At 46.4% G+C, this 25,979-nt stretch overlaps 1 protein-coding gene across 3 annotated transcripts in view; it reads right to left on the minus strand.

Annotated features, from left to right (window-relative positions):
• Positions 1 to 19,094, minus strand: part of MYLK (myosin light chain kinase) — a 180,311-nt gene extending 161,217 nt beyond the window's left edge. For 2 of the 3 annotated variants that reach the window (XM_046003902.1, XM_046003901.1), the window contains exons 1-2: positions 18,889 to 19,093; positions 14,551 to 14,718 (exon numbers count right to left, since the gene is read on the minus strand). In XM_046003902.1, coding sequence (XP_045859858.1) covers positions 14,551 to 14,718; positions 18,889 to 18,918 — 198 coding nt within the window. In that variant the 5' untranslated portion in view covers positions 18,919 to 19,093. Of the gene's footprint in view, positions 1 to 14,550; positions 14,719 to 18,888 lie in introns of all 3 variants that reach the window. The other variant, XM_046003900.1, reaches the window with a different exon arrangement.
• Positions 19,095 to 25,979: the final 6,885 nt, after the last annotated feature.

Raw genomic sequence — 25,979 nt, forward strand, 5'->3', positions numbered from 1 at the left:
AAGACACATACCATAGGATCTCATTTATATGTAGAATCTAAAAACAAGCTCATAGGTACAGAAAACAGACTGGTGGTTGTCGGAGGCGGGGGGTGGTAGATGGGTGAAGTGGGTAAAGGCATTCAAAACGTGCAAACTTCCAGTTACAAATCACAGCTCAGGTCTTGATCTCAGGGTCATGAGTTCAAGCCCCGCACTGGGCTCCACACTGGGCAAGGAGCCTACTTAAGATATAATAGTAATAATAATAATAATAATACCACCGTTTATTTGAAAGTTAAGAGAGGAGGTCTTAAAAGTTCTCATCACAAGAAAAATAATCTTGTAACTACATATGGTCATGGATGTTAACTAATCTTATTGTAGTGATCATTTTACAGTATATCTAAATGTTGAATCATTATGTGTAACTACTATAACGTGGTATGTTTTTCTATAGCAACTTAAAAAGTAAAACATCATTATGGGCCGCCTGGGTGGCTCAATAGGTTAAGAGTCTGACTCTTAGTTTCGGCTCAGGTCTTGATCTCAGGGTCATGAGACTGAGCTCCATGTTGCGTTCGGTGCTCAGCACGGAGTCCACTTAAGACTCTCTCTCCCTCTCTTTCTGCCCCCACCCCACTCTCTAAAAAAAATAAATCTTTAAAAAAATAAGACATGATCAACCAAATTACAAAGAAAACTTCAACACCAAGATGTTGGAACTGGATAAAATAACAAAACGTGGGGCGCCTGGGTGGCTCAGTGGATTAAGCCTCTGCCTTCAGCTCGGGTCGGTCGTGATCTCAGGGTCCTGGGATCGAGCCCCACATCTGGGCTCTCTGCTCAGCAGGGAGCCTGCTTCCCTCTCTCTCTCTCTCTGCCTGCCTCTCTGCCTACTTGTGATCTGTCAAATAAATAAATAAAATCTTTATAAAAATAACAAAAGATGGGAACAACTGTCAAGATGATTTGGTCCAACTCCTAACCTGATTTGTAGATCGCAAATACTACAGACCTCACAAATGAGAGTCCAGCCTCCTTGAACACTTCCTGTTCTAAACTGATACAGTGTCCGGCTCAGAGTAAAGTGCTCCATAAACATGAGTTAAAGGGGAGAAATGAGTTAAATGAATCAAATTCAAACACTTGAAGTCTACCATAAATAAAAGCAGAACATTAATGAGGTAAGAGATTATAATTGAGAAAATTCATAAGCTGAGCAAATAATCTTCCTTTCCTAGGCACCCACCAGAAGCTGGGACTTCAGTGTGTTTTTAACACACTGACATATAAAGTAAGGAACACACCCAACAGTATATGAGTCAGAATTTCAGACTGCAAAGGGCCTTCATGGACATCTAACTTGTGATCTGATACAAAGGAATCTGAGACTTGGGGAGGCTGAGTGGTTTGCTGAAAGTTTTAAGGCAACTTCAGAGAAATGAGAACCCAAGTCCAGTGTTCTTTCCAAACATGTTATGTTAATCATCTAATTAAATACTAAATTGTAGAGTGCAGAATACAACCCTTCTAGAACGTGGCAATGGAAAAGAACACAGGGAGTTGGAAGAAGCTTCAGAGAAGAGAAAAAGCCCAATTTTCTGTAACCAAAATCGATAATCCATTTGCTGCAAGATTGCTGCTGGTGAGGATCCCATTTTATTCTTCTGTGTTGTCCCAGTGTCTGGGCTACACGGAGAGAACTCAAGTCATGTGAGCCAATTTTTAAGAAGGCAGCATCTTCATTATTAAAGTCAGAAGGAGGTTGCGTATTATAAGGAATGTGAACATCTCAGGTCCTGCAGAAACTGTCTCTGCCTGGCCATACTGATGTTTCCCATGACTTGGGTCTGATGAATGCCAAGCCTGGCACTTCACACCTCCTCCATCGGGCCACCATAGGCACACAGGGTAAGAAGAGCCTGATCTGGTCCCTCCATCTCTCATTGCTCATTTTGCCACAGATCTTTGTTTCCATTTCAAGCAGACAGTCGAGATAATCGGAAACATGTTAAAATGATAGGTGCCTAAAAGCCTCTTAGGAAGGAGACATATGCATCCATTAGCCTTTTCTCATCCACCAGCCATTTCTCTTGCTCCCTGACAGGTAAACTATCACTGTAAAATTTAAAAAATATAGACACGTAGGGGAGCCTAGGTGGCACAGTCCAGCGAGTGTCCAACTGTTGGTTTCAGCTCAGAATGGTGATCTCAGGGTCATGAGATTGAGTCCCCCATGGGGCTCCATGTTCCGTGCATAATTGACTTGAGATTCTCTCTCCCTCTCCTTCTGCTTCTCTTGCTCATGCTTGCTCACACGCATGCTCTCTCTCCCTCAAATAAATAAATCTTCAAAAATAAGTCAATAAAAAAATTTTTTAAATAAAAACTACAGACACTGAAAGAACTTAGGACAAAAAGATGCCTATTTACATGGTTCCCAACACTCTCCCAGCTTTAGGCAGTGATCACATCGATGCTTTTATGTGGTAGGATCAGACCGTGCAGTGTCTTTGCTCCACTTCTCTTTCCACTTTGCATCATTCATACACATTCCCACTGATGGATATCGCTCCCCAAAATGACAAGTATATGATTATGCAATATCTGCCATATTGACATGTTTATTTAATCATCTCCTTTTGAGCAAAAACCCGTTTTTTGTTTAAACAGTGCTCTGAACATCTTTGCACCAATTAATTTTCCTTCTCCTTTACGGGTAGAATATGGTGTCAAAAGCAGAATTCTTGGCAAAACATCAATGGTTTGGTTGTCCCTATAACATTCTGCCAGTCTGAGCCCCAGACAGCCTGAGCCAAACGGTGCTCCCAACAAAGGAAACCTTCACTTGTTTCCTCATAGGCCAATAGTCAGCTCTCCGTGTCGTTTACATTGCTGGTTTTCAGGCACACACATACTTTAACTTCCATTTGTTTAATTGCTCGCACTGCCATGCAATGTATTTTGATGCAGAGCTATATACTCTTTGACACCCAGACTTTGCCTATGTTTCTTTTCATGTAAACTGTGTATTCACCTTTGACCACTTATCAGATGGAATCTGGACATGAGCTCAGACAGATACACCAAGCCAGGGACACCTGGGTGGTTCATTCGGTTAAATGTCTGCTTTCAGCTCAGGTCATGATCCTCGGGTCCTGGGATCAGGTCCTGAGTTGGGATCCCTGTTCCGTGGGGAGCCTGCTTCTCCCTCTCCCACACCCTTACCCCTCCCCTGCTCGTGCCCTCTCTCTCTCTCTCCCCCTCTCTGACAAATAAAACCTTTCAAAAAATATATAACAAGCCAATTTTATTGTGCTTTTTACAAACTGCAGAAGTAATTTCCATCTATTGTTTAAAAATTCAAGCAAAAAATGTGTCTAAAGTAGAAGGTGAAAGTTGAGGGCAAAAAGTTTCTTTCCCCTTGCTCTTTCCCCTCCCTGCAACAGTATCACTCTCCAGATAGAACTGCTGAAGTCATCTTTCTATTCTTATCATTCTTATCTGTAATTCTAGATAGAACACTGTGTCTATTTCTTGATTTAGGATTTGAGATAGCATTTAGCAGATTCCCACTATGAAGGATGAGGAATTTTGCTTACACTGCCTCCCCCTACCCCTCTGCCAGTCCAATGTTGATTGTTAAATCTTCCAATGGACGTTGATGGCCAGATCACAACTTCACATGCCTATGGAGTCTGGGCAGGACACACAAGTACAGGAAATGGGTGGGGACAAGAAGTGTCACAAGGTCCTCTCTGCCCACCTTTCACTCTCCCACTATTAATACCAACATAGCTAGGGAAAAGACAAAGTCACAACTGGCAACAGAGTCTTGGCGGTGTGTTGGGAGAGGACTAGGAATGGGGAGGATCATAGCAAGCGGGCAGAGACTCCCTTAGACGCAGGCGGTGGTCCCCAACATGGAAGCACTACCAAGTCTTTCTTTGTGAGCAAAGCCATTCAGAAACGAAGTGTTTGTGTGTAGGCTTTTCATTTGTACATCTTCGCTCAAATTTTTGGAGAACACGGCTGGCCAAACAACAAAAGATCTCTGTGCTGAATATGGCCATCTGGCTGACCATTTTTGGCCTCTGTCATTATGGTTTTAAGTCATGGACTCAGACTTATTACTGGATCCATCTCTTTTAGATGCCTTCTCCTCACCTCATACCCTGTAAGATGAGGACATTAGCGTCCTTAGAGTTTTCTCTTCCTCTCTCTTCCCACCTCTACCTTACCAGTCACCATTCTTTTACTTTGGGTTTTCCAGAGCTTACAGAGTTAGCTTCCTGTTCTGTAACCATGACTAACACTTTTGAGCTTTGTCTATGATTTTAAAAACAGGACAATTTTCTAGATAGCCATATTACATTGTATAAATATTTTCTTCAAACTTTGGTGGCCATGAGTGCACTGTTCACAATCTGTAACTGAAGAACTCATTTCCAAATGTAGGAAGCTGGTGAGAGTTTGCCATTCCATGGTTATAGCCCTGTCTCCCCAAATGAGGGACCTGAATGCAAGCTCAGGGGACCTGAGTGGGACACGCCTATTGGCAGGCTTCACTCAAAATGTCTGGGCAGATAGCACAGCCAACCATTTCACCTGATGGCCAAGTAAAAAGACGTTCTTCTGAAATACCAGGAGCTTTAGTTTTCTCCATATGGATAGTAAGTATATATCCTTTAACCACCCTGACCTCTGTCCTACAGGCCACTCTTTGTCTCCACAAGCTTTCACCTCACAAATGGGGCTCTCGCTTCTGCTGAAGCCTCACCCCTCAGATGCAATGGCAGGCAGGGCCAGGAGAAAATCACTCACCCATTCCCATCCCCTCCCCTGTTCTCAGTACAGCTCTAAATCAATTCTCTTTGTAACCTTATATGTGCATATCAGTGGCATACTTGGAAGGAGGAGAAGTCAGCAAGTCTATTGAGTCTGACGTCCTGAGCCAGAAGTGGCCACCTGCTAACAATTGTAGTAGGCTTATCCTGTCATTCTCCATTCTGCTGCTTTCCTGGTGAGTACTGCAGAACTCTGTAACACCCCACAGCCCACCACCAGGCTCTTTGCCATCCAAATTTCTGAACTACCTGGAATGGACAGCTAGGGAAAATTTGGGAGCCCTTCAATTTGGCCCAGATACCAAGATCACCATTCTTCAACAAAAATGGAAGACAAAGATACTTTGATCAAGAGATTACATTTTTCTTTGAATTGGATCTTATGCCCTAAGTAAATGCTCAAGAATTTAATGTTTTGATGAATGGATAAAGAAGATATGGTATATGTACACACACACACACACACACACACACACACACACACACACACTGGAATAATACTCAGCCATCCAAAAATGAAATCTTGGGGCACCTGGGTGGCTCAGTGGGTTAAAGCCTCTGCCTTCGGCTCAGGTCACGATCCCAGGGTCCTGAGATCGAGTCCCGCATCAGGCTCTCTGCTCAGCAGGGAGCCTGCTTCCTCCTCTCTCTCTGCCTGCCTCTCTGCCTACTTGTGATCTCTGTCTGTCAAATAAATAAATAAAATCTTTAAAAAAAATGAAATCTTGGGGCGCCTGGGTGGCTCAGTGGTTTGGGCCGCTGCCTTCGGCTCGGGTCATGGTCTCAGGGTCCTGGGATCGAGTCCCGCGTCGGGCTCTCTGCTCGGCGGGGAGCCTGCTTCCCTCTCACTCTCGCTGCTCGCCTCTCTGCCTACTTGTGATCTCTCTCTGTCAAATAAATAAATAAAATCTTTAAAAAAAATGAAATCTTGTCATTTGCAGTGACATGGATGTGTCATTACAATAGAGTGTATTATACTAAGCAAAATAAGTCAGCCAGGAAAACACAAATACCATATGATTTCACTCATATGTGGAATTTAAGAAACATAACAGAGGATCATAGGGGAAGGAAGGGAAAAATAAAACAAGATGAAATCAGAGAGGGAGACAAACCATAAGAGACTCTTAATCATAGGAAACAAACTGAGGGTTGCTGGAGGGGAGGCGGGTGGGGGGATGGGGTAACTGGGTTATGGGCATTAAGGAGGGCACTTGATGTGATGAGCACACATCATATATAAGACTGATGAATCAAAGTTAAAAAAAAAAAGACTGATGAATCACTGATCTCTACCTCTGAAACTGATAATACACTTTATATTAATTAATTGGATTGCAATTAAAAAAAGCAAAAGAAAATCAGTCAGCTGTAAAAAAAGAAAAAGAGACATTGAATATGTCTTTGTAACTAATGCAACAAAAATATCTCTGAAAGATTACATGTTTATTTGTAAGTGTTATGTGTTTGTTTATAAGATGGATTAAATAAATTTATAAAACTTCATTTGAATTAAAAGTATTTTTATATTAAAAAAAGAATTTAATGTCTTATTTCTATTGCAAATGGAATGCTACTTTCAATATATCTTCTGGCTGTGGGTCTCTGATTTATGGAAACTGAGTTAAATGGAAGAGCAGTCCTGATCATCCCTGTCCAACAGCACTTTCTGCGATGACAGAAATGTTCAATAATCTGTGTGGCTCAACCTGGTAGTTATTAGCTCCATGTGGATAAGGAACACTTAAAATGGGACGGCATGGCTGAAGAACTGAATCTTAAATTTTATTTAATTGTAATTAATCTTAACCTAAATTGAAATAGCATGGGTGGCTACCAGCCTTCCTACTGGAGAACACAGCTCCTGACCTTGGGTAACTCATTCTCACGGAGAAGCAAACGACAATCAACAACAACTGATACAACTGTAATCTGACCAAAGTAAAAATGAGTCATACATGTAAGTATTAAAGGAATCCAGAGAAGGGAAGCACAGAGTGTTACAAAGTTCGTGTTTAGATCTATGACATAGATGTATGTGCCAATATGAAAAATAAATGCCAAAAGATGTAAAGCAAAAAGGACAAGTTGCAGACCAGTATACGTACATGGGCCCGTTTGTGTGTGTGTGTGTATATATATAAGCAAATGCAGATACATGCTTCTGTGTGCATTGAACATTTCTGGAAGGATACCCCAAGTGTAGACAATGGTTACCTCTGGAGAGCGAAGTATGGGTCAAAGCAAGGAACTTGTTTACGTTGTTTGAATTTTTGTTTTACAAATAGTTTAACATTTAAATCATTTTTCCTCTATAACAAAATTATTTTAGATAATTAACAAATAATATATTTTTAAAAGGCCAAAGTAGACAACTCTTTCCTGTAGCTATTACTCACAAGTGATCTTATATGATTATTGGGAATATTCCACATCCTATGACCATGGCTCTTCCGTACTCTAATAAGGTGCTTTAAAAAGAAAGCATCCTTAAGGATGAGTAGCCTGAAGGAGGCAGAATTGAATTTGGACGCCTACGCTGGATGAGGTGGAGAGGAGGAGAAAGGGCATTCTTGATAAAGGCACAGCCTGAGGAAGGGAAGGGGGCAGGGATGCAGGCGTGTGGGTAAGCAATGAGGGCTCTGGAAGGGCCAGACAGAGACTGGATGGCATAAGGGGAGCTAAGACCCTATAAGAAGCATAAGGCCAAGTCCCTAGAACTTGACTGGCAAGAGGTCTGGAGCTTTAGACCCTACCAACCTGGTTCTTGGGGGGCACCAACATGTACTGAGCACACATCAGGCGGCTGGCATCAGGCTACTCCCAAGGCATGATGATGAGTAAGAAACAGAGTTCCAGAAACCAGATGAGACATGAGACAGGGATGGCATCATATAGTGTAAGAAATACAAGATCTGGACCCCAAAGTACTGCCTTTATCACTTACTGACATAACCTTAACATGTTCTGTAATCATTTTGAGCCCCTCAGTTCTTCCTCTATTAAAAACAAAAATGGAGAGAAGGCCACCTTACCATGAGGATCCAATGACTACAATTACATGTCTGACCCCACAGGATACCAATAAATGCTACTTCCTATCACACTCTGCCCCCATTCCTAACCCCAGCTGGAGAGGAAAGATAAAATACTTTTCTTATTTCCCTTTCTCCTCAAAAGTGAAAGCAGAACAAAGTCCCCATGTTGTGGACTGCGGGATGGGTGAGCAGGGTTAGAGCTGGCTGTGTTAGGGGGAGGAAGACAGGAGAGCAGGACAGGGCTGGACAGCTAGGAGCTGACTGCAAAGACCTCGTAGGCAGCGCTGAAGAACTCCCGTGCAAGGCTCGGGGACATGAAGCAGGGGGCGGCCCAGTCAGACCTGCACACAGGAAGGACAAACTGCAAGGACAGAAGTCAGGGAGCAGGGAACAGGTTTCCAAGCCACCACAAACCCTGTCTTTATCTCCTCTAAATTCCTATAGTACAAGCAATTTGTTCAACTATTTCAAGCTTCTAATTATACACTGTCATATCCTACTGTTTTACATACACGCATTTTCCTCCAGAACTACACCAAGACTCCTGAGGACAGAAAGCAAGCACTGAAGTTAGCAGATACGGCCCTCGAATTTCTCACAGTGGCTGAGCACTTCCGGGTTAGAAGCGAGTTGGGAAGAAGTCAGTGTGGGAGGGATACTACTGTTGACTAAGTGGAAACTGAGGAAGTGCTCATGCTCTTGTGGGTCAGGTCTTCTCCGTTCCCTTCTCCACCCTCTACGGCTTCAACAGGGACCCTCTGAGGAGGTGGGGCTGGCCCTTCGTCGTGAAGCTCACTTTAGTAAGCACCAAGCCCCTCGGTCTGGAGGGGAAGCCCCATTTGGGCCGGACTTCTCAAGAGACTCTGAAGTATCAGCTCATTTGACTTACAGCACAGCCAGGGCCTATCACTATGTTTGCTTTTTCTGATAAGAATGAATTCTTATTGAATTCATTAATGAATGTGATAGTGCGGAGGGGAAGAAATCTCCAGTCATGTCAATTTATTTCCCCACCATCTTGCTCCTTCCCTATTTGACTCGGTGTCGGGAGAAGCGGCCTATGGATGCTTTAGCCGCCCCTACAGGCAAAAGAGGTGAAACAGTTTCCGTCAGCCCCTGGCATTGGTGTGGCCCCAGCTATCACGCAAGGAGGCCCCAGAACCGGGGCCCAGCAATGCTGACTTGTGGTGGCACAGTCCGGCGTACTATTCTCCTCATCCTCATGGCGTCCTGCACTGTGGGGGTCCCCTTATGCATGTGGGCAGACAACAGGGCCCCATATCTGAGTTACATCTACTGTCTTGCTCCCCCAAGAAAACGGCTGTCCCCAGACCACCCTACTCAGGCCTAGCAGGCCTTCTCATGCAAAGAGGCCCACACAGGCATTGGAGTGGGTTCAGGGCCATTTGGTAGACAACTCTGGGATCCCAAGTGCTCAGAATGTCGGGGATAGTGTGCCTCCAGCGGGCACAACCTTTAGGCAGATAAATCCCCTGCTGTGAGGTGAAGATACAGCCAGATGAAGGAACAGGGGTTTCTAGAATGTGGGCTCAGGTTGCCTGGGTCTAGAGGTGGTACTGATGAGAAACAGATCCAAAGTTTTATGAGTTCTTAAAAATATAATCTCCAGTTGACAGACCCAAGAAAAAATTTTAAAAGGTAGGCAGCTTTGGCTACATCAATAGACCCTGATTGAATAGTGGTTTTCTATAATGACATTATAGAAAATGTCACTGACAGTTACATGATATTAACTCACCTCCTAACCCCATATGGTTGACTTCCTCTCATAGATCCTAGACTCAGTCAGTTCAGGCCAGATGGCCAGAGCCAGGGAGGAATGAATTCTTCTAGAATGCTTTAAGGGCTGGGCCACCTTCAACTCAGAGTAAGATACTCTCATCACTATTGGTGGATTTGGTAAGGGTCTGAAAGAAGTTTTTTTTTTCTTTTTCTTTTTTTATTGCAATATAACTGACCTATGACATTATGTTAGGTTTGGGTATATAATAAAATGATTCTATTTATGTATATATTGTGAGATGATCACCACATTGAATCTAACATCCATCAAAACACAGTGATAAATTTTTTTTCTTGTAATAAGAACTTTTAAGATCTACTCTTTTAGCAACTTTTTTTTTAAAAGATTTTATTTATTTATTTGACAGACAGAGATCACAAGTAGGCAGAGAGGCAGGCAGAGAGGCAGGCAGAGAGAGGAGGAAGCAGGCTCCCCGCTGAGCAGAGAGCCCGATGCGGGCTCGATCCCAGGACCCTGGGATCATGACCTGAGCTGAAGGCAGAGGCCTTAACCCACTGAGCCACCCAGGTGCCCCTCTTTTAGCAACTTTTAAATATACAACAGTGTATTGTTAACTATAGTACCCGTGTTGTACATGACATCTCCATGACTTATTTATTTTATAACTGGAAGTTTGTACCTTTCTGCCTTTCTCCATTTTGCCCACACCCACCCCTACCTCTGGCAACAACCAATCTGATCCCCTACATCTATGAGTTTGGCTGTTTCTTTTTCTTTTTCTTTCTTTTAGATTCCACATATAAGAGAGATCATACAGCATTTATCTTTCTCTGTCTGATCTGAAAGTTTTTTCATTCTTTTCTGTGCTATGTTTTCTTCCCTATTTATTTCCATCAATTAAAGAGACAATAACTCCACAGGCATCTCATTGGGAGTTTATCAATTAGGAATAGTTTTTGTAAAATATCCTGTATGAATAACCACAGCCAAAGATCCTATCTAGAAAAGTATTTAAGTCCTAGGGTTTTTTGTCTCTTAGTTGCTAGTGATTATGTTCCCTCTACTGCTGTACACACAACCCATGCCCACCCCAGCCAATCCTCAATGTTTTGGTTTGTTGCCTCATGGTTTTAATACGGCGGCTGAGCACCAGACATCATGCCTGCATTCAAAGCGAGAAGCAGAGGAGGGGTGGAACCTGAGAGCACCAGTGATTTTTTTTTTTTTTTTTTAATCAGAAAAGCAAGAGCTTTCCTGAAAATCAGCCAGAATGTGTTACTGAGCCACCTCTAGCTGGAAGGGAAGCCTCTACAATGGCTTCTAGAGAAGAACAGATCAAGGGCAAAGGAAAGTGGTAACGGGTTATGTGTTGGCTGTCCAAAAGGTCTGCCATAAAGTGGAAAAGCCCTGATGGATGTGAGGTACTGAGACTGAACATCTCACAGTTTGGAGCTTCTCAGAACAAGACATGAGCCACAAGGGTGACCTGTGGTCCCACCTTAATGTCCCCCAAGTCTTCCTGATAGAAAGAGGGTCTTTATTGGAGGAAAGGGTTCAGTAAGTCCTTACCCTATAAATATAGGTAAAATAAGGAAATGAGAGCAGGGCACAACCATTTTATGTCTTTTAGGAATAAAAACAAAAAGCATAAATTTGAACCAACTTCTGATTACCAGCTTCAGAAGGCAGGAGGGAGCAAACTTTTCTAACTTTCTCACATCCTGGTAGCCACTGTGTTTCTCTGCAGTGATGGGCAGGTCCTTGTGCCCTGTTCAGAAGACGCTGGGACACTCCAGGACCCTCTATACCAGGCGTTAGCACTTGGGCTGGTGGTGGTAACTTTATAGAGAGGAGTAGACGGAGCGAGCCCCTGTGGCCACCACAAAGAAGAGAGGGCTATACCTGCTGCAGTGGCCTGGGCCTAAGCAGTAGTTTGAAGGCTTCATTTTAAAAAGTTACTCATTCAAAAAAGATTCTACATGAGCCCAGTTAAAGAAGAGCTGAGGGCATGAGGTGGCTGTGACAGAAAACCAGGGCTGGTTTGGTGCAGAACGAGCATCTGAACAGGACAGCACCTGGAGGGACGGGTCTCCTGCAGGCAGGGTAAAGTGCTGCAGCAGTGAAGGGTACCAGGCACCGGAGGCAGAGAACGGCTGGCTACGGTCAGTGGGTAACCCTGTTCGGAGCTCAGTCTTTTTTTTTTTAAGATTTATTTATTTATTTGACAGAAGAGATCACAAGTAGGCAGAGAGGCAGGCAGAGAGAGAGGGGGAAGCAGGCTCCCCGCCAAGCAGAGAGCCCGATGCGGGGCTCGATCCCAGGACCCTGGGACCATGACTTGAGCCGAAGGCAGAGGCTTTAACCCACTGAGCCACCCAGGTGCCCCATGGAGCTCAGTCTTTTATAACTAGCAACTCCCACTCAAAGCCCTCCAGGTGAACACCACCTTACTTCTCTCTCCTCTGAGGGCATCAGGTCAGGAACACTCCCTCTTCAACTGCATCTCTGGTAGCCAAACAACCAGCATCCTCATTCTGGAATCTTCTGAGATGGCTCTTCCCTAATGCAAAACATCCCTCTGTGCCCTTTGCTATGGTGATCACACATACTTGCGGCATGCTCATTTAAAAGCACTTTCGAGGACAGCCTCTCCCTCTGTGTTTCCATTTGCAAGCTCTTGGATGGAGCCAGACCTGCCATCTAAGATCTCTCTGGAACTGTCTTCTGCCAGCATGCTGCCTAGGTGTTGTTCTGCATGAATTCGGGCAGGCTGGAAAGGGTAAGGGAGCTCTGCAGGCTGACTTTCAAGGAAGGCATTCATTTCAACATATAATCCACACACAACAGAGGAAGTCAACTTTCATCAATATAAGCAAAATAAAATTCCCACAGAATGCCGTACTTTCAGAACACTGCAGTCAACATTGTGAATGCATTCAGTCCACTGGGTTGTTTATGATGGTTTAATTTATGTTATGTGAATTTTACCTCACTCAAAAATTACAATGTTACTATACTTTTTAACTTTGGGAAGTGGTTTTACCATTTTCTTCCTCACCTCACTTTCTTTTCACATTCCCGGAGGCCAGAAATACAGAAACCATGAGTTGTGTCTTCTCAGAGAAGGAAACCCAGGTCCATGGAAGGTGTGAAGCCACTGGGAGGGTGGCCGAGCTACAGAGAGCTCAGTGTGCTGATGCCTGGGCCAATGCTCATTCTCCAAGATTCCAGAGCAAATAACTCGAGGGCATGGTCCCTTCGTGATCTCCAAAGGCAGCAAAGGAAACAGAAGCAGCACCATGCTACAGAGGAAGCTAAGTCCTCTCTTCCTCCCCGTGTCTGCCAGAATTCGAGATGGAATTCATCTCCCCAAGACAGTAGGGCAGGAGGGAAGGTACTGGAGATGAGATCAGTTTTGCTAAGCCATTTTTTTCAAGTTCATTTTTTTATATTTTATCTTTTAAGTATAAAGTCGGTGTTCACCTTCACAGAGTGGTTCAGCCACTGTCGCCATCTCATTCCAGAACATCTCCATCATCCCCAGGGGGAAGCTTCCAGCCATTAGCGGTCAGGCCCCATGCCTCCTCCCTGGCCCCGCAACCACAAATCTACGATAGCTTTGCCTGCTCTGGACATCTCATACCCACGGAGGCATTCAGTGTGTGACCTTATGGGCTGGCTTCTCTCCCTCAGCAGTCTTCTCAGTGTTCATCCAAACCACAGCCTGTATCACTAGGCCCTGCTTCCCATGGTGTAAGCCATTTCTAAGTCCTCAGGGATTCTTCTGCTGCTTCTTTCCTGCCAGCTGCAGGAATGTGGGACCATAGGGCAAAAGAAAGGAGCCCTCATTCTGGCAGGGCCCGGAAAGAGGACAGAGACCCCTCAGCAGCATCACCAACATTCCCCACCATCTTCTTCCCGAAGGTGTGACAAGGACTGTTACGTCAGCTCCGCTGGCCAACAGCCCTCACTACAGGACCACATGGAGCATGCACCACAGTGTGGCCCTGCACTCTCCCTATGGCGAGGGCCATCTCACACAAGGCCAAACCGGGTGCTTCAACAAAGGCAAGGCCCAGCGCCATCTTGGATGAGAGGTGTGCCTGAGCCCTTGCTTCTGTACACGTGCAGGGGCCTGCTCTTCAACTGTAGATTCATAACACCACCTAGCCTCTACAGTGTTTCTTGGGGTAGGTCCCCCATGTATACCCCCGGACAAATAATACTCGCAAATGTCCTTGACGTCCAAGTGCCTCTCCATGTCAAGCTGATGACGTGACTTCCCGGTAGCCTGAACAGCAGCTCGCCACAAGCCTCTCCACGTGGGCCTAACCTCAGTATTCTTACAGCTGTCCTTCCATGTCCCCGTCTTCCTCTCCTCCTTTCTAGCACGAGGTAGACAAGGGATTATCAGGCCCAATTTGCAGAAGAAGAAATGGAGGCCCGGTAAGAGCAAGAGACCAGTATTAGTTAACGAAAGTGACCAAATGGACAAGGGGTCCCACCTCCCACTGCACTACTCTGGATACGCCAAGGGGGATACACGAGAGGGCTAGTTAATGAAACGCTCCTTGGAGGGAGGAAGTGAAAGAAAAATGACAGTGTGTTCTCAGCTGTCCAGATTGGAGGGCACATACGCCGACCCAAGCTGCCACCAAACCGTGTCATCTTCTACAATTAGACAGCACTTACCCAGAACATGACCTATGTTAACAGCCCCGTTCCACCCCCAAATTCTCCAACACTGACCAAAGTCACCATAAACCAAGCAAGTCAGGGAAACTGATAGTCCCTCTATGTGTAGGTCCGAAGAAAACCAGGCTTCCACAAGATCCAGCCTGCCAGGGAAAGGGGTGCCAAAGTAGGGATGACCCTGCCCCATCTCCTCTCCAGCCTCCCCTCCGGCCAGGCTTCTTACCCTCCCTTCGAACTTGGCGGTGGCTCCTTCTCTGATGCAGAGGTTCCGAGGGGGCACAATGAAAGCAGGGGCCTCGGTCAGGGGCATGGAACCGGCTCTCGAGTGATCCACACTGATGGAGGCTTTAGAAACCTGTGTTGAGGCAGCCAGCTTCACATCCCCCATGGTCTGCGAACAGGAAGGAAGACCAGGTCAGATGAGACAAAGTGCTGCCCTCATCCCTGTGCATGGCCAGCATTCCTGGTGCATTTGGGAAGCTCCTCCTTCCCCATCTTTCCAACAAATCCCTTCTCTGCTAATGAGAGCCAGAGTCTCATAGGGAGGTCAAGGCTGGGAACAGAGGCAGAGATGAGAGAAGCTGGGTGGTCAGATCCCAGGCAGTCAGTGGACACCCACAGTCACCACTTGGAGTGCATCCTAAGTCTCTCTGCCCCAAGTTGCAGGTCTAGGAGAGAGCCTCACCAAGCTGGACCAGCTCAAGACCGGGGACCACGTCTTACTCACAGTGGAACAGTGGTGTCAGGGGCATGCAATTAGTTTGTTTTGTAACAGGGCACACCCCTGTCCGACAAACCCAGATTTCTCTTTGGCTGGTAAGGTATTAGCCATGCAAGCAAAATCTTTTCCAAATGGTAAGACTCACAGGTTCACAGCAGTAGATAACAATATAAGCAAAACTTCTGTAGCACTTCCTATTCCCAAGGAACTATTCTAAGCACGTGTAAACAACAGCTTATTTGCTCCTCATATAAACACTAGGAGACAGTTAATCTCATCATCCCCATTTTATGGATCAGAAACAGAGGCATGGCAAGATTAAGAAATTTGCTCAAGGTCACGGCATTTAGCAGGGGCCAGAACTGGCACTTGAACCCAGGCGTCCGGTGCCAGAGCTCCTATTCCTAACCAGGGGCCCTCCTGCCCCCTGTGAACAGTCAGAGCTGGCTGGTGGCAAGGGGCTCTGAGGGCAGAGGAGCCAGCGAGGGAGCCTGCACATTTACATGTAAAACCGAGGTTTTCCGCAGGTCAAAACATACCATCAACAGCACTGAAAGATGGATGGGATAAAGTGTTTGCAGCAAAAACAAAGGACGGGAATACTTCACAGCTAAGAAGGAAACAGCCCCGCAGATAGATGGGCAGAGGCTATGACTAGAGCAGTTCACCGAAGACTGACAAATGGCCTCTAAACAAAGGGACATGGCCTGGCCTTGGTGAGAATCCAAGAGCACAAAGTCAGAACAAGCCATTATCTTTTCTAAAAAACTGACCACACCGACATTTAAAAAGATAACATAAAAGCTGCACGCTTGCCTGGGGGGTGGGTGCATATCAGTTGGTGTGATCTCTCTGGAAAGCAATTTGGCAAAGAGATTCTGGGAAAAAAATCCATCTCTCCTCCCAGAAATCCTACATTTAGCAATTTTTTTTTTTTTTTTTAATTTGGGGAAGAGAAAGAGAATGAGCAGAGGGAGCAGTGGAGGGAGAGGGAGAAGTAGGCTCCCTGCTGAGCAAGGAGCCTGATGCAGGACTCCATTCCAGGACCCTGGGATCATGACCTGAGCCAAAGGCAGACACTCAACTGACTGAGCCACCCAGGCGCCCCTAGCAATGTATTATTAGGGAAGAAATCAGAGATGCAGCACAAAATTTATATCTAAGGAGGCTAATCACATTATTTATAGCAGAAGACATAGAAAAATAATCCTGGGAAGTAGAAAGAAAGGCCCAGCCAAGTGTCTAACAGTGAGAACTGGTGGAACACAGTGGAGCTATCCAAGTGTATGTTCACAAGGAGAATAATGATAGGAATTGATATAGAAATTCTAAATTCAAAATAAATTTTATTATGGAAAATTTCAAACATACAGAAAAACAGAAAGAATGATAAAACGAGCTCCTTAAGTATCCATTGCCCAACTCCAACAATTACCATCTTGCCATATTTCGATCACTGTGCTTGTGTATATTTGCACAATCATTTTAAAGTTATGATATTTTAACGGAAAAAATCAGGATACACTCATTCACTCAATTAAAATAGATTTCTTGAACACTGATCATATGCCAAGCTAGGTGTTTGAGATACAGTAGTGAATAATCATGTGTGTGTGTGTGTGTGTGTGGCAAGTGTGGTAGCCTGGTAGTAGGGAAGGAATGGGGTTCTCAAATCCTGCAGAACCCCTAGGACCATACCCTCGAGGGAACTCTGCTCCCTTTGGCCTCCTCCAGTGCCAGAGACACTCAGCACGGGGTGGGCTCAGAGTGAGGGCAGGAAACATGAGGCTCAGACCCTGCCACAGATCCAGCCATGAGCCGCAAGGTACTTCCAGTCTCTTGGCCTCAGTTTCCTTTTCTGTAAAATGGGGGTGATAACCTCAGCCCCATCACCTTCAGAGCAAGGGGATCTGAGTGGGATTACTGTGACCAGCAGTGGGAAGCAGATGGCCAAACTCCACGAGGAGGCAGGGAAGACAGGCCTGAGGCCCACAGCAGCCTCCCTCAGCACTGTCGTGTCTGTTCCAGCAGCACCACTGACTGAGGGCAGTCCCCACAGTCCTGCAAGGCATTTCTGACTACACTCCTCTCACAAATGACAACACCGAAGCTCAGAGATAACACCTGCCCAAGGTCACAGAGCTAAGAAGTAGAAACCAAAACCAAGTCTGACCTCTGTCCTACCCTGTAGGCCTCCTAGAGCACCCCCATGACCCAGACGAGGCATTTCCTACCGTCCCCAGTCAAGGGAGATAAAACGGACGGAGGCTTGGGAGTTTCACAGAGGATGGGGGACAGGCAATGGGCCTCCGCTTCTGCTCTTAGACTTGGGTTTGAAAGAAACAAGACTCTTCCCCCTCTGCTTTCTGGGGAACCAAATACTAGAAGTAGTGACATCAGCCTCAGGACCTTCTCTGCATACCACCCTGATCCAAGATCATCTGAGGTCTGTCTAAATCTCCCAAAGGTCCTGGATGCTAGCATCAAAGGGAAAGTACTTGGCTTCAAGAACACAAAAGACAGAAGTCATCTACCCTCAGGGAAGGTCTGGCTTCACCGGTAGAAAAGGAACAGGGAAGTCAGTACAGCCAGGAGACATCCAGTCCCCCATAAGGTAGTTTTGGGGGTAGTAAGTTAACTATCAGGCGAACAGGACCAGAGCCCAGGCCCAGGCTGGCCAGAGACAGCAAACAGCTTCGCTCAGCCCATCGCCCCGCCCACTGCCATCAGCGCAGAAACAGAATCCATCCACATTGGCAAGTAATGGTTACTGACATAACTGAGATGTTTGTCAAAAAATAATAATAAATTAGGGGTGCCAGTAAGTGGAGCATGTGACTCTTGATCTTGGGGTTACAAGTTCAAACCCCCATATTGGATGTAGAGATTACTAAAAAATAAAATCTGTAAAATAATAATAGTAACAATAAATGAAACCAAACCATTCTTATTCCCTTCTAATCTCTTGTCCAGCCTGATGACCACATTCCAGTCAAGAACACTAGAGGGGCTGGGTATCTTTCGCTATAATTTCTCTACTGGCAGAGCCGGGCTCAGTGACTGGAAACACACCCAGCTTGGCGGTTCATTCAATCAATACCAGTTAAATGCAGATCAAATGACAGAGAATTAAAAGGAGAGAAAAATGGAAGACAGAGGTCCAGGAGAACTGGAGGCAGCCCCCTACACACAATGTTCGGGCCAAAGCTCACCTCCAAATAAGGTTTTCGCAAGTAACATAATTTGTTAATCATCCAAAGCAGCCCTAAGTTAACTTGACCTTAATTTGATCAAAAGCATTTTAAATTGTTTCTTGAACCCAGAAAAGAACACTTTCAACTGTGGCCAAAAGACAGTGAACTCTGAGGCAAAAAGACTCAAAAGAAACGTTAAAAATTAGGGATGAAGTTATATGGCAGAACAAGTTTAGAGAAACCAGCTGTCCTCTTCCCTACCCAAAGTGCACACATTTAAAATGATCGTAGTCTTTAAGCACCTGACCCTGCAAGCAAGGCATCCTGGAAATCGCACGCCTTCCCTCTAGGGCTGGGCTCCCAGCAGGCTCTGCACTGGCAGCCAGCCATGAACCCACCTCCCACCTCCCTGCAGGCAGCCGGCGCAGCAAACCACCCAGGCGCAAGGGCCCCAGGCAATGACAGCTCTGCTCTCCCACCTTCATCTTCTCTCTGCGGTGCGCTCAGATCTTGACCCATTCCCTGATAGTGCCTACTGCCCGAGTGAGCAGCTCCTTGGCTGTGGGCTGTGCCAGGTGGCCTTGCTGTGACCCACAGGGGCAAGCCGTGGGGCAGAGCCATACGCCTGAGAACCGATGTGCCTTACCGTGGCCTCTTCCCCGGGCAGCTCTCTCATGAGTCGGGACACACGGGCAGCCACGCTTTACCACTGGACTGCAGAGAATCCTGTCCAACGTCCGTCCGTCAGAGGAGGAAGACCATGAAGGAGAGCCAGGGAGGTGGCGGAGCCCAGGGCTAGACTGCAAAGTTAAGGGGCGTCTGCCTGACTCTGCTCGCAGATGTTGCAACTTGCCTTCTGCCGGGCAGCCAATTTCACTCAGTCAGGAGCTCTGTTGTTCTAATCCGCCCAGCTGGGGCGACCTTTGAAACCCCTGGCTGCCAGCTGTAGAGGCTCTCCATGGAGTCCCGCCGAGACCAGGAGTGGAAGCTCACAGGTTTTTCTTCGTTCAGGGCTGCCGAGGCCAATCTCAGTGCGGAGCAAAGGGAGGACGCTGTCAAGCAGAGAGCTGAACCCCTGGAGGGGCTAGGCACAGCCCCAGCTCCACAACTGGCCTGGAACGTCACTCACCCCTTGGCACATCTGGCATGGGATTACCACACAGGGCTCATGGGATATGTGCCTCCTGAGACCCAGCCCTTTTCTCCTTCAGCTAAAGAAGCCCAACTTATGATCCCTGCAGTGGGAGGGAAGCCCAGAGAACAGATGGATGGGGAACTCCCGTGCTGCAATTGTCTTAAGGAATCTGGGCTACAATTTGAACCAGGCTCCAAGCATTCTTGTTGTGCACAGGACCCAGCAGGGCTCCTTCTGATGCCTGGGAAGCTTCAGGAAGGGTCCTTGGTGCATACCTCTAAAGTATGGTAGCACGGTGATGCCCAGCCCAGTCCTTCTCCTCTGGGGGAGAAAAGGATTTCTGTAGTTCCAAAGGGATCTCTCTTGTTGTGGCAACTAACACCACAGGACAAACTGTACATGTCTGAATCAGGAATGACTTGGCTTTAAGGTTTTCCACGGGGCTCTGTCTGATCCTTAAGAAACTGGTATTCATTCTTCTAAGACCTGGGGAACCCTTTAGTCTCTAGCTTAGGAGTTCTCAAATTTTTGGTCACAGAGCCCCTTTATGCTCCTCTAAATTAGTGAGGATATCAAAAAGTTTTTGGTTTTGAGTTATTACTAACAATATTAACTGTATTCAAAATTAAACCCAATAATTCATTCAAAAACATCAATAATAAGCCATTGTATGTTAACATAAATAACACTTTTAAAAGAAAAAAATGTATTTTCCAAAACAAAAAAGAAAGCTTAGTAAGAATTGTACACTTTTATAAATTTCTTTAATGTCTGGCTAATAGAAGACAGCTAGATCTTCATATCTGCTTCCACATTCAATCTACTGTGCTGAGAGATTGAAAAAGGTGAATGCCATCTTATACAAAGATGATTTGGACCTCTGGGCTCTTAAAAAAATCTCAGGGACCCCAGGGATCCCCTGGGGACACACTTTGAGAACTGTTGCTTTAACCCATCCCCTCTCATCCCTTCACCATCTGCTCTCATGTCTGTCCTCCTAACAATCCACAACTAGAAAGCGAAAAGCGGTTTTATAAGAGTAATGGAGTGTGGCTTTGAGGAACGGGTGAGAAGGAGGGTGAATCGGTATCTAATTTGGTTCTACCTTTTCTTCCAAAGAGAATGGTTAAACAAACGTGTACCTGAGAGATACGAAGCTGAAACAGATACTGATGAAGAGAACGACTTTAAGTCAATTAAGTCCTTGGCCAAGACAGAATATAAACCCAGACCTCTGGAAGACATGGTAGATACTTGAAAATCTTATGGCTAAGAAAGGAAGAAATAAATCCAAAAAACAACTCTGTTCACCACTGAGGAATGGAGTTAAATTCGGATCTAAGTCTTCTTGGATGGAGGTCTCTGGTGGTGGAACAGGACTGGAGAGTCCTTCTGAATTGGATAGAACTAAGGACAACCATATGGTCAAAAACATGGGAGGCATGTCCATCAAACCTGTGGGTTACACCAAGCAAGTAGGAACAGCTAACATGCTAAACACAGCTAGCGTGTTAAAATACAGTCCTGAAAGATCAGCAAAATGGACCAGAGCTTGAGAGGAAACTTAAAAGAACAATTTTTAAACTGAATACTTGGGCTCAGGAGCAAAAACAGGGGTGCCTGGGTGGCTCAGTCAGTTAAGCATTGGGCTCTTGGTTCCAGCTCAGGTCAGGATCTCAGGGTTGTGAGATGGAGCCTTGCATCAGGCTCTGCGCTCCGCTCTGAGCCAGCTTGAGACACTCTCCCTCTGTCCCTCCCTCCCCGCCCTCTCTCTCTCTCAAATAAATAAATAAATCTAAAACAAAACAAAACAACACAACTACCCAAGTCCAAAACGGCTGATTGCAAATGCTGCACACAGATCTCTGGTCCCACAGAGATAAGGCTAGTCCCATGTTAGCAGCGCACACCAAATCCCCTATCCCTCTTTATCCCACAGCTCACAGTTGAAAAGTCATGGAGTTGTGTGGTTCTATAATTAACATCCGTCTCCCCCACTGGAACACAAACTCCCGCGTGTTTCACTAACTGCTGTATCCCCAGTGCCGACAATACTAATGAACACATGATAAATTCTCAACAAATACTTGTGGGGATACATGAATGAATAGAAAGTTGGGCTAAAAAGGTGTTGAAAAAAAAATCTCTTCCGAATGAGGACACCACTTAACTTTATCATATCAGGAATCCTGAGAACATTAGAGAGAGGATGTAAGGCAAGAAGCAGGTGAACAGGTCCCGCCCCCCCAAAAAAAAAAAAAAAAATCCACCCCCTGAAGCCTATAGGAATTTGGCTCCAGACACATGGTGCCAGTCTGGCTTTAAACCAGAATAAAAATAGAGGCACCTGGGTGGCTCAGTCATTAAGTGTCTGCCTTCGGCTCAGGTCATGATCCCAGAGTCCTGGGATGGAGCCCCACATTGGGTTCCCTGCTCAGCGGGAACCCTGCTTCTCCCTCTCCCACTCCCCCTGCTTGTGTTCCCTCTCTCGCTGTGTCTCTCTCTGTCAAATAATAAATAAAATCTTAAAAAAAAAAAAAAGAATAAAATGTCACTTTAAAAAAATAAAAATAAAAGTAAAAATAAACCAAGCATGTGATTCATGCATCCTTTGAACGCTGCTTCTCAGTCTTCCAGTGTATGAAATAGGCGCGATGATGTTTCAGTCTTGGTGCCCTGGATGGACTGAGTTTCCTGCTGGCATTTCCAGGTGACTCGGGTCCAGGTCCCTGACTTCCCAAGTGAAAGCACTTGAAGACAGCCCCCTCTGTCCCCTCCAGCTGATTTCTGCCCTGATTCCCAAGGCAGGTGGCTGTTCCCTGGGCTTCCTGGGCCTTTCCTTTAGAAAAGCACATTAAAGGAGGGGCTGGGTTTTCTGCAGGCAGATGAGCTGCCCACATCAGCCCAGCCACATCAGCAGAACAGCAGACCATGGGCAGGAGGAGGATGCTGGCTCAGCAATCCTACTCCAAGTGCCCACAGCTTTGGCAGAAAGTTATTTTTAAATTTTCTTAAAAGAGGACACTGACATATATACACACACACACACACACAGATCAAATCAAATCAACACACCCAACCGCACACACAGTGTGAATGAGAGAGGCCTGGTCTCCTGGAGCTGCTCTCTTCCTGTTGGGATTCTTGCTTAATTTGGGATTTAATGAGTACAGGCTGAGAGAAGCTTTTTGCAATAAAAGTCACATGCAAAAAAAAAAATCCAAGCCAGAACTCGAAACCCTGATTATAATTAAATTAGCAAAAAGCACATTTCCATCACAATTAGCAATAATCCTAATGTTCATTCATTTTGTTACTAGGAATTATTGCTACAGAAGTAAATCTGGGATCCCCAGTCTGTTAATCCAACCATCCCCATCTCAAACACCATGGCTCCTCTCTCCATTCTGTTAAGTCACACCAACTGAGCTGAGTTTTTTAAACCCCAGGAGTGATCACTGGGATACTCCTGTAGGGGTGGCCCCCACCACCTTCAGTCTGTGGGGGCGCCGAAAATCACCTCAGGGAACAGAAACCATGCTCAGGGTTCCCATCCCCAGGATGCTTCGCAGAGAGGAACAGAGCGCTCGACAGTCAGATGTTACATTCTCCCCCACTAAACTGTGTGGCCTGAGCCACGTAAAAACCTCTGAAAGTCTTAGTTTACGTAGGTGTAAAACGGGGCTCCTGCTAATACCCCACTACCTACCAGGCTGCCACGGGGGTCGGCAATGTGTATGAAAGGCAGCCCAGCCCATTCTCTGGCAAGAGTAAGTGCTCAATCCGCAGCAGCTGCTGTGGTTAACATCACCGTTGTTTTAAGATCTCTCTCAGAAGTTTAGAGAATAGAGGCAGCCTTGGCCCCAGTGGGGGCCACCGGAGGGTAAAATGGCATCAGAGAGACAGTCAGCAACCCTGGTACTCACTGTGGCTGCGTCCTGGCCAGCCATGCTATCTTAAGAAAGTCACTGCCCTTCTCTCTCTACGGTCCTCTTTCTGTGTGGCCTGATGGGTCTCTCTGGACACTTCCTGCCCAGGGACACCTGTGTCTCTAGCCTCCATAGGACACCTGGGCAGGTAGGAAAGGTTCAGCAGAGGGATCCAAGCAGGAACACGATGCAGGACACCAGGGGAGGAGGAAAGAAACTTCTGTTCCCAGCCCACCATGCAGGGCTTCATAGGCTGGGCGGCCGAATCAGACAGGCACACCTGCCTCCAAGGCACACCTGCAAGCCGCCAGCACCTGCCATGAGGACAGAGACGGAGCCAATGCTAACCATGGGCACTAAGTGATTATTCCAGGTTTGCAGCCTCTGGCCGACTCCCAAGCTGAGCCTCTGATTCCATGAAGTCCGTCTAGAGAGAAACTGGGGCTGAAAACACTGAGAGGGGGAAAAAGGAGGACAAAGAAGAAACCAATAATAGCTACTCTTTAGTGAGCATGCACTAGGCGTCAGCAGTATTCCTGGCGTACTTAAGGTGACTTAGCTCACTGAACGCCTTAGAAGAGCAAATATTAACAGCAAAATTAATGGGCAGAGTGTGGGGGAGTATCATTCATAAAGTAAATGGAACATATTCCTTTTCTTTCTACTACTTTATTCTTCCCCCGCCCCCACCTCAGTCCAGCTGACATTTAGTAACTTCATGACATAGGGAAGAGGGAAGATCTAGAAAGGAGAGGGCAAGGAGTAAAGGAAAGGTCACCACTCTGTACCGTGAGTCTGCCTGCCCCTCCTCTTCTGCTCTTCAGAGAAGCCTAGGAAAGCTCTGGAAAAGAAGGCCCAGGAAGGAAGTGAGTCTCATGACACTGCTGACCACTCCCAGCCCCAGAGAGGGCTCTGAACAGTTTCTCTAGCCCCAGACTGGCATGTCCCGTCCCTTCTTTCTGCGTCTGCCTAAAGCACATGCTACCCACTCTGCTTTCTGCAGGGAGCTGGAGTGTGGCAATGAGCTGAAGGGACAGACCTAAGGACTTAGGTTCTAAGAACACGGATGCACACAAAGGATGAACAGAGCTCACCCAGGCCTGGCTGCTGAACGTGGCCCCTATACTCTGCACACAGTTTCCGGGAGATGCCAGCATCCCCTGGCCCATTCCCCCTGGGAAAATAGCTCTGTGGTTGTATCAACTTCAGGCTGAGCGGAGGAGAGACTGATGTGAGGAGACAGAATGAGGACCCCTTTGTGGGAGTCCTGCCTTTCCACGCTCGAGCCTCAGGCACCGGGCTGGAACAGTGTCTTCCAAGGAGCGGGGCAGCAGGAAGGCCGGCCGACAGGAGGGGCTGTGGAGATGCTGAGCGCTGATGAGAACCAAGGCAGAGTCTGAAGACTGTCTCCAGCCTTGAGCTGTCCACAGCCCCTGCAGGACCTCCTGGGGCCCGGGGCAAGGCCATCACCCATCTGCCTCTGGCATGTGCATGCTTGGCTCAGGCTTCCCTGACTGAGAGGCCTGGGGACGCTCCTCTTGCAAATCCTCTCCCTTGTGACACAGCACAGGAAAATGAGGCACCGGCCAACCTGATGTGTCAGTTCCCATGGGCCCCGATGTGAAATCCAAGTTTGCAGCTGGTTTCTAATTACTCCCACCAACACAATCTGTCTCCTCTGGCTGAAGCCAAAGGCCTGGCAAACTGTTACGGATTTCTAGGGCTCCTTCCACCCTTGACTAGCACCGAGACGAGAGAGCAGGTGCGAGAGAGGCAGAACGAGGAGGGAGCCAAGGCTGGGTGTCTCCAACACGCCAGATGCGGGAGGGTACTAAAGCCTGCTGGGTTTTCCCCCTGAAGATTTCAGGCTGGCCAATGCAGCTAGAGAGAAAGGACCAATTCCTTCTCTGGGGTCAGGCCCAGTACTGTATCAAAAACACAGCAGGGGTAACTGCCAGTCCCAGGACGAGAGTAACAACAAATTGGCAATTTAAGAGCAAGCTAGGGGGTGACAGCCAGCCAATGGACATCGGCGAGGGGGCCCATCGCAGGCTCTGTAGTCAGACCAAAATGGCTGCACTTGAACCTGCCTCTGGTACTTAGCAGCTGAATGACCTTGGGTGATTTACTTAAACTCTCTAAACCTCAATTTCTCTGTCCGTAAATCTATTTTGTGGGGATCGTGGGGATTACAAGCCACTTCTACTATCTAACCCAGAGTAAATACTTGTAATACCCAATACATGGTAACTGTAACACACAAAGAAACTTCTAACGATGCTGGGCACACAATACCTCCCTCGGTAATGATTATTAAATAGTTGACCATTCTTTATCAATGGATAGTCAAAGTCAATTATTATGAAGAATAAGAGATATCACATTTCACTTCAATGTTAGATATTGCTGTAAGTACTGCCCTGCTGCAAACAGCGGATTACTAATTCACGATTCTGAGTGTTGAGTTGTGTGTTTCAGTTACTTGTAGACAATTGCATTGCTCTCACCCTCCCAAATTCTGGATCGCCGAACGCAAGGGCTGGAAAGGGACCTAAATCATCTAGTCCAACACCCTTTCCTCTTATTTTACAGATGATGAAACTGGGGCCCAGAGGGAACCCACACAGGTATCCGCACAGACGGGTGTGGGGATCTCCGAGGTTTGCATGGCCA

Source organism: Meles meles, chromosome 4, assembly GCF_922984935.1.
Source record: "Meles meles chromosome 4, mMelMel3.1 paternal haplotype, whole genome shotgun sequence".
NCBI classification, from domain to species: domain Eukaryota; kingdom Metazoa; phylum Chordata; class Mammalia; order Carnivora; family Mustelidae; genus Meles; species Meles meles.